The sequence below is a fragment of the Pieris brassicae genome, chromosome 9, assembly GCF_905147105.1.
Source record: "Pieris brassicae chromosome 9, ilPieBrab1.1, whole genome shotgun sequence".
NCBI lineage: Eukaryota > Metazoa > Arthropoda > Insecta > Lepidoptera > Pieridae > Pieris > Pieris brassicae.
This window is the reverse complement of record NC_059673.1, coordinates 6,715,346-6,725,176: the sequence shown is the minus strand read 5'-3', so window position 1 is coordinate 6,725,176 and position 9,831 is coordinate 6,715,346. Positions and strand designations below refer to the sequence as shown.

The following is a 9,831-nucleotide window of genomic DNA, read 5'->3' as shown; positions in this document are numbered from 1 at the left end:
CCGGATATCATACATAGTTGGTCAGCCTTTCCATTTTAAACACATAGAAATTTAATTCATTTCATACAAAAAGAAACAGGGATTAAGAAATAAGTTTTCTAAATGCTACATGTTCAATATTATTAGTAAAAGGTGAAAAATTACATCGTATTTTCTATAAGAATTAGGAGTGATTAAAATGGTTCGACGGTTTCTAACTCGGTTGATACACCTTTAAAAAAATGTTTCATCTCACAATCTCTTACATTAGCGACAATTAGTAATATATTTTAAGCCGAATAAAAATCCGTTCATAGTTCAAACAAAACAGCAGCAGCAAATCCATAACTTAATTTTTTTTAATATATATTTTTGATAGCAGCTTTATTTTTTTCTAGATAGAAAATCAAAGAAGATTTAAAATAAGTAGACGAAAATCATAGATATGATTTTCGTCTACTTATTTTAAACTATACATTCATTTATTTCTTACTAATGTCATTTATTTAACACAAACAAATAAGCTGATAAATACACTGTAATTGTAAGTTTTATCATAATCATCATCACCCGTAATATTTTAAATACATGTCTTTGACTTCCGCATTCCGCACGATCCCATACATTTTCCTAACCAATCTTCCATTGAAATGTATGCGCATTTCTCACTGAATACAAGGAAACACCCACTGTTAAATGCAAATTCCATTCAATTTCGTATCGGTTCTCGATCGATTGTCACTCGATTTCGCAAAGTGCTTGAAACAGCGATATACAATAGTATGAGTTGACAGGTTGTAAGATAAGTTGTATTACACCACCTTTAACAAGCACCGCACTCGCTTGACCAAGTTTTTGTTTCAAAGTAGCAAGAGCTGTGTTGGCTTTACACTTACTTTATAAGATGGGACGTTTTTATTTACATACGCAATGAACAACAGTGAGCACTCGCTCGTACAGCGAAAGAAAACATCAATTGTTTCCAGGCATTAAGGGCTGATAACTGATTAGGTTATTAGGAAAAAATAAGAAAATCCGATGGTAGGGGATGCAATTGTAATGTTTTTAACACAATTTTCACTAATTTTTTCAAAGTGAAATATAGTATCAAGTGTATAAATATGTTTTATAATTTTGTAATACTGATCATTAGTATTATTTTTGAACTAAAGGCTTCTCAGTTTATAATATGTCTGCTAAAGACACACATCAGATCCTAAGAGATAATTTTTTTGCGTGTTTTTGTGATTTTCATTTTAATCAAGTATTAATTGGGTACAAAAGAGTTGCAGGCTAAAACACTGCTCATTACCATATTTCTTAAGTTTTTTAGAATAATTTATTCTTAGTAAAATGTAGTAAGTGTTTTGTCTTTGTTGAAAGTCTCAAATCTGATTTACATACTGTGGGAACTGCAGGTAAAATAATAATGCAAATTATGTATCTGGACAGCAATCATTATTTAGTTAAAACCAGTGTAAGTTGAACCTGCACTGCCCATAAGAAATATGTATGAAATGCTCTAGAGGGGTTTGTTGGTTATAATGGTGTAGCTATTACCGTTGTATATGGTGTTTCTTTTATACATTTGATATCCACTCGTGATTTATAATCAAATAATAACCAACCAGTAGTGTTTTAGGCCTCAGATTACTGTACATGTCCTTGGTGATTTTAATTACGCACGCGTGCTGAGACCACAATGCAATCACGCATTCATGATATGACTAAGTAAAAATTGCGCACATAATCAATCCCGAATTCGAACGTATGAGCTATAAAATTCGGCGTCGTACCTAGTCCTTGCTTAATAACTTAACACGCGATGAAGGTACTAATATTATAATAGATATTATATTGTTATTAGTAACGTTATATTGTCTTTTTGAAGTGAAACTTCTTTATCGGCATTGTAAAAAAATTCACAAAAAATTACAGTCACATTTTTCCGTTACGCACCATCTTTGACCACGGTTGATTCAAAGAAATTTGAAGCCATTAATAACACAAATATAATAACGTTAAGAATGATAGTAATAATTCTATTACAATTAATGTAATATTCTGTAATAATCTTAGTAGTAATAAGGTAAAATGAAATAATTGTATTATTTGTATTCATTTCTATGATAATAAAAGCCTTTTGTTAAACTTTATCTTATTTAACTTTATTTAACCAATTTCTGTAAAGTTGCATATTACGCAAGAAGTTTCACTTCTCACGTGTGTACACAAGTCAACAACAGGGGCAATCGGTCTCTTCACCTCAAGCCGCTGGCTAAATACTGTAAAGTAGAAGGAGCTGGTACTGGAGAGCTCCCGCCCAGAAGTGTGACCAATACTTCATGAGGAGCCGAATTTGCACCAGATCTAAGCGTTCTCTAAGCTGTAAATTGTGCAATTTTAACGTGATAATAGGAATAATATGCAATCTAAATTACATTTCTAAAAATCAATTAAAGTGAAAATCACTCTAAGATAAGCCTTTATAAGGTTTGCGAAATGTACTTAGTTACATTACCGGTGTCCATTGTGTACCCAAAGGTCAGGATAAAATGGTCGTTATCATGTCCAGTACAGTTAAAACGCCTTGGCATTTGAAAATTGGTTCATATCGAAGCAGGACTTGTATTCATATCGGCCTGTCCTTGTTAATTAATCAAGTTTTTCAATTTGGAAATACGGAAATAACAATAGTTACGTTGACGAATGTTTTTAAACATTAATTAGATTTACTAATTAGATATTTAATATATAGTTCTACCAGCATTGAAGCAGTAGAGGTGGCCCGAACATTTTCTATATGCTCCAAATTTAGATTAATAATAATAATTGAGCCTCATTTGTTCCTTGAAACAAATCAAAATTTACAAATGATACTCACTTAAAATTAGTATACATTTTTTTAAAGGACCTCTTAAAGTTAAGGCCTCCTACAAATTAAGAATTAACAATATTTAAGTGCAATTACTTTCTACAGTGGCGCAATGAATTAGTTTTTTTAAAAATCCATGGAAAGTATATACCAACTTCTCAGCGATATATTGCAACTTTTAAAGGACTTAATAATATAAAGTATTTTTAACAGTTGCTGTAAACCACTCGAATCATCGTGTTATGTTAATAATGTAATAAATTCACGTTTTTATACGTTAAAGTTGTTATTTAAACCATACATATCTGGATATCGAACTTTTATTGACCTAAAGCTTCGTATAAACCACAGAGTGGGCAATAAATTTTCCAACCGTATATAACCACGGCCTATATTCATATACATATCTATAAGAATAGTATCATTAATTTACTGTAGGTGCATATTCACCAAGGTTTGCCATTCACTGTGCTCGGAACTAGCAAAAACATTTGAAATATAATACAGACGTCAAAATGACTTATATGCAATCTTTGTAGCAGATAATTCAAAGCAAATACTATTTTAATTTCTGGATCAAAACCTATATGTTATTTTGGATCTCTGTAAATCTATAACAGTCATTATTATCTTATGTTTTTATAGAACAGGGGGCAAACGGGCAGGAGGCTCCTCTGGTGTTAAGTGGAACTAGCTGGTACTGGGAGCTCCCGCCCATAGGTGGGAACGGTAATTCATGTGAGGCCGAATCAGCAATTTACACAGTTGCATGCGGTGGCCCGGAATGAAGTAACGTCTTGCCTTGTTGAGCACATCAAGATTTTTTGAGGCTAATTTAGCCTTTCCCTCCATATGACCGTGAAACTGAACGTCGTTCGATATGTCAACGCCAAGTATTCCGATGCTGGCTGTGGCTATAAGAAGAGTGACTTAGGCGAAAAACGAGCAAACTTGTGTTTTCTTGGGGTTAAATTGTACTAGATTTAGTCTACCCCAGTCCGAAACTTCACGTAGTAGAGTTTGGACACACAAGTATAGCAGGTATCGAGATAACTACATCGAAATTGCATACAACAACTTCATGGTCGCTAATGGAGTTACAAATTTCCGCATCTGCCTTCTTAATCATTTTCGGAATTAACGAATTATATATTTTATATCAACCCGCCCTGTAGTTCTGCATTCGTTATAACTTCTAATAAATAATCTGATTGACCAACCCCAGTCAGATAAAAGACCTTCTCGACTTGTATATAACCATTATTATTACCTTATGTATGGGAAGTGAAACAATATATTGCAAAAAAAATTATTGACATGTTAACAATAGAATTGGTTCTTTTGCTATGTAACATATTTGGATATTTTCATTGTTATATGGTAATTATGTTTTAATAACTTATGCTGTAATACTGTTTTATACTGTTACATGTTGACATGAGATAAGATATTGATAGAAAAAGATTTAATTTCTAGTTTACTTACGGCGATACGTACTTGGACAGGGCCCTCATTCGTAAAACTTTAAAGTTTGGCTTTGTATTAGTTAATAACTTAGAAAGCAAATTTACTGCAATGAATTGTAATGTAGTTCAGTCAGTATCGCTGAAATCACGTTATCAAAATTCAACATTGTAGCGAAGATTGCAATCTTTATTGTCATTATGTTCCGTACCTGTTTCTATGTATACTAACAAAAAGGAAAGATTTCTAATATACATATCTATGTTTCAATTTCAAAAAATCATTCACTATTACAATGCTTATATTTATAGTCAAGAATTTTAAAAAAAAGAGCCAGACAGACTGTATTTTATATAAAAGTATATATCAAGTGTGTGGGCCTGGGTATCCGGAAGCTATATCCAGGATTCTCCCTTCCCTCGGTGAAATAATATGCGCTGGTTCGGCTGTCGCGTTTCAGTATAATAAAAAAGGAATCCAATAATCGATAAGACTAAAACTAGCACGTACCATCAACGGTGGCGTGTAACTCACTAAAATACTGGATCCTTCAATGATGAATCAAAAAAAAGTAAATGCTATACGGTATGCGGTATATATTTAGTGCGCACGCGACAGCGGTTAAAATTTTAACTCCCTTGCGCCATTACACCGGGACACCACCTACCATCACCGGTTCGTGCCCCAAAGTCAAATCGACAATTGTCATCCTTCTTTGATTGACACCGATATAGCGCGAACAACAAGTCTAAAAACATAATTTAGAAAATATTGTGCCGTAAAATAAAATGCGTGAAGTTCCGGTAATGTTAATAGCATATTTAATTAAGTTTATTTGATTTATATATCTGTTAGCTTTTTTATTCAAATAATACCACGACATTGTAAATTGTTCCGAAGGCGAAAACAATTGAATCATATCTTGACATTGTAAATATGACCCGCTAGAAAAGGTTATGTCAATTACCACACATATGAAAACTGCATTACACGATAAACATAACAATAGGTAACACACGATAATAAAGTTATTCAACTAATATCATATTTCACAACCCTTCATTGAACAGAAGGCTGATTTCAACAGACTTGACATGTCACTGATATTCTAATTCATTAAATAAAACTCTCATCTAACCTTAAATTTTGACAATTGACAACATCACGCGAGTTCAACGTTTAATTAAAATTAGTCATTGCGCAAAAAATAACTAGAGTATGAAATTTAAATTTTATGATAAAAATTTGCTTATAACGCAACGATCTTGAACCGAAATTCTTAAATCCGGGGCGAACAAACAATACCGTCAATGTCAATCCTAGCACGATTAATTTTCGTCGTTAGGTATGCAATATCGATTGTGCACGCCGTGTCAATGATCGATTGAATCGATTGCTATGTCAAAATTAAAACGATCAAGGTTACTTTTTGTTTCGTACAGAGATTAATGAAAACGTATTTGAATCGCTTATTCTTTCATAACACTTTCAGACAATTGAAAAATCGCTTAATTAAATAGCAAGTTAATAAACGATACAATTAAACAACATAACATTATTGTCTGGTATTTCCTAATAACATTTCATGTAGCTAGGTTAAAAGTGTGTAGAAATCCAGTTAAAAAAGTCTGCAGACCTTGAATTTAATATTTCACTGTCCTTAAAATTCCACTCTAATTGTACCATGTTCTACATCAAAGATTATAATGGTTGCTTTAAATATAGCTTGGCCATAATAAGCACTTCGGCGCTCATTAATGTATATTTACTTGGATTAAAATCCTAACACATTATCAACTTCGTAATTCGGACGGATCTGACGTCGTCTCGATCGAGTCTGAAGGTTATGGTGATAATCTACGTCAAATTTACCGATTGTAAAATGTTTAATCCGGTATTAGTCGAGGATTTCCGTTAATTCAGTTTTAAAGCTAGCTATATCATTCACATCCTCCGGATAAGGTTGAGAAACTATTGATTATGACGTATGCCAAATCTATGACGTACGCTACGTCTCGTTTCTGAATTTTACCCTAAGTAATTGTGAGAAAGGACCAATCTCCTAGAAAATTCCAGATTCTTATTGAAATCGAAGACACGGAATATTTTATTAAAATATTAAATATATTGAATGAATTTATACTGACTGGATTGGAAACACTGTTTTGTGAGTCACTATTCAGTTTTCAGAAACGATTTTGTTAATTAAAGTTAATTACAAACAGTTAGTTACAAACTTTTTGCACGTTTCCATAAGGGTTATTATTTCCAATAAATATCTTTATATAATGTATTAGTTTCAACATTTTCGTAACATATCCGTGCATATTTAAACGTTTGCAAGGTCGCGGTCACATTTTTCATACGAATATTTTGAACTTGGACTTCATATTATTCAGCGTTATACTTTGTCAGTCATGATAGAACCACAGACATTGGACAGCGAGGTTAATATTAAGATTTGTTGACCTCACACTAAGGCTATACTAATTACGATACCGCTTTTAGTACAAAACACAATGTATTCCTATTATCAGATTGTTGCAATTGTAATATTGTTAGGTTTAATAATGCATCTACACGCATTGTATTTGTATAAACTAAAAGATAAGGTATTAACAATACTCTCATTTGTCAAGGCTATTCTAACCTTTACAAAATCAATACCAACAAGTAATTTGGAGGAAGTAAGCAATGTGATTTCGGTATCAATATACTTTAGGTCTGGAAAGCTCACTGATGGTAGATCTATGAAATATTAAATAGTTTGAAGCAAAATCTGGTAGTGATGGGGAACTTGAACGCATCGAACCTGGAAAAGAATTACCAAGGGTGTGTCGTAGCCACTTAAGGATACTGTTACTTATTTCTTCTCCTCCGTCGTATTCTTTATTACTGAAGACCGTGTCACTGCTAAGTGCCTGCTAGTGTAGTGCTAGTGATATCTCTCCACTTTGTTCGGTCTATAGCTTCACTTAGCGCAGCTGTTATGGGGAGACCGGTGAGAATCGTGACTTTGTCACACCAGTGGGTTGGTGATCTCCCTCGCGGCCATTTGCCTTCCACCTTGCCGATGACAACCAGCTTGTCCAGGTTAACAAGTTCGCGACGGGCGATACCACCAAAGTACGTATCTAATAATTTCTTATACATGCCGTTTATGCGACTGAATCAAGGTAGTGATTGAATTCTACTTTAACGTATGAATCCGTAACAGTAAGTAAACCAAACGGAATCTTTCAATGACATATATACCCTAAGATTAGATTTTACATTTTTATTGATATTGCTACTTTTCGTTTTAGTAAAAGTTTTTAGGCAAGTGAAAGGGATACCTATTGCATCTGATGTAATTTGGGCGTGAGGCATATCCTCACAAACGTTTCCTTCGTCGTACGAGACGACGTCAGACGCACAACTACGGTATTGAGAATCGCTTATATCAACCATAAAATTCAATGAAATGTTATTTATTACGATTTGTACCATGTAAGTTACACCTAGATACATGTGTCGAGGTTTTTTAGCATTCTGTTTTTTCTCACTAATACTGTTGCCTTATTAGTAAATCCAAAGTTGACCCAGTGATTTTAAAGTCTAATATCACTTTACGACATAAACCAGGTAAAGCCGTGGAGCACTACCAGTTATGAACACAAACTAAGGCAGCATGGGAATTAATTAAACAAAAATTAATTATATAGACAAGATGATGAAATAAAATTAACATACATGTAACTAAGGCGCCTACAGTTTTTAATTATATTTTCTTTGATACGAGACAATATCGCAACCTAAGGGCTTAGTCAATATACCTTGACAGTAGTGTATGTAGAAAGTCGAAAACTAAATTTTTATAAAAATGACAGTTCGTGTCGACAAATTTAGTTTTCTACATAACACTACTTAAGGCATCTTGTTTAAACCCCTGTTCTCATTCTATACACGGATATGAACTTAAATAAGACAAAAGAAAAGTTTATACAGGTCTAAATAAGGTCCAAATGGGCGTAATAACGTGATACATTGAAAGGACTGTAGTAGACCTTGAGTTTTGAAAGTACGCGTTATAACCGGAACGCAATTATGTGGTGAACCTACATTATTTGTACTTTATTCTTGTCAGTTTAAAGAGTACTGTGAAATTTTGAAATTCTTTAACACAATTTTAGTCATGAATAATTGTAAATTGATTGCTAAGATATTTTCATAAGGAGCGCTTATTGAGATGATTCGAAGTAATGTTAGTGTGATTATAATATACTTCAAAACCCACTAACTTATATGTAGTGGTACTACAGACTGAAAAATATTTTAGAGTATCTATATTTGTAATATATATACTGAGGCTGATATTTCGATGGGCGATCTTTTGACACTAATAAAATGTATATTTATAGACGAGGAGCTTTTGCGTAAAAACTTCCTTCAAGGCTAATAAAATAGAGTGTTAATATTATTGTTAACGATAAAGTTGTAGAATTAAATAATAATAAGTCAAAAGGTTTAAATTGGCAAAAGGAACAGGTCTGGTTGTATTGGTCGGGCTGATACTGAGCGCCCACTCCCGGCCGCTATCCCACTACTGCCCGATACGGGGACTTTTGGCTGCTGGGTTTCCCCTCTGGCCCGGTTCGCCCCTCCTTAATGAACCTGCACCCCCCAGACTCCTCCGGGGGGTCCATATTAATACCAGGCTTAGTGTGGACGTCCAGTCAACATGGACCACTCAGCACCAGGAACCCCAACCTCAAACCATCCTCTGTACCAGACCTCCGAGTAGCCGGATTACAGGAGACGCCACGCTCCCAGTCGAAAGTGTTGATGAAATATTGAAACAAGTACCAAATATTTGACCCAGTTCAAGACTGAGAGCGCAAATTATACCAAAGTATTAAATTCGTAATCAATTTGTTTTTTTTAAATTTACAAACCATGTCATGATAAATTTTAGCCAGTCGGTTCATAATTTACTATGCGTGTGTTTTATATACAATTTTACATAAAACATTCAGTTTGTGGATGTAAAAGATGGCGCTTTACTAAACTAAAGCAAAACTACTTTATATTAGTATAGGTACTATAAGGAGTTTGCCAGAAATTGGAGGCAGCGCCATCTACAATACTATTAAATGATATTAAGTTTTAATATTTTTTCCGTGGAACCTATACGTAAATTAATACAAATATATAAATCACAATTGATTTTTTATGAGTATTGCTTTTATTGTAAAATGTCTATTACACTTGACCACATTTATAAAAACCAAACAACAATAATTTTTGACAACTAATCAATTGACATTAGCAAAAAGCAGCTGATTTCAAATATTATTTGAATTTAGACGGTTATTTGCAATTTTCATAAACATACTGAAGAATAGTTTTTAATCAAATCCAACACAAAAGAATTGTGATATTCACCAAATAAATAAAATACGTCTATTGTTGTGTTACAAATGGAGTCAGCGCTTCTTAATTTCAATCGGTGAGATAAAATGTTGTTGGTACAT

The 9,831-nt window shown here is 33.3% G+C and overlaps 1 protein-coding gene across 2 annotated transcripts in view; it reads left to right on the top strand.

Annotated features, from left to right (window-relative positions):
* Positions 1–9,660: 9,660 nt before the first annotated feature.
* LOC123714167 (PAS domain-containing serine/threonine-protein kinase) overlaps positions 9,661–9,831 on the top strand; it is a 29,209-nt gene continuing 29,038 nt past the window's right edge. For both annotated transcript variants that reach the window (XM_045668338.1, XM_045668337.1), the window contains exon 1: positions 9,661–9,806. In XM_045668338.1, the coding sequence (XP_045524294.1) occupies positions 9,778–9,806 (29 nt within the window). In that variant the 5' untranslated portion in view covers positions 9,661–9,777. The remainder of the gene's footprint in view (positions 9,807–9,831) is intronic.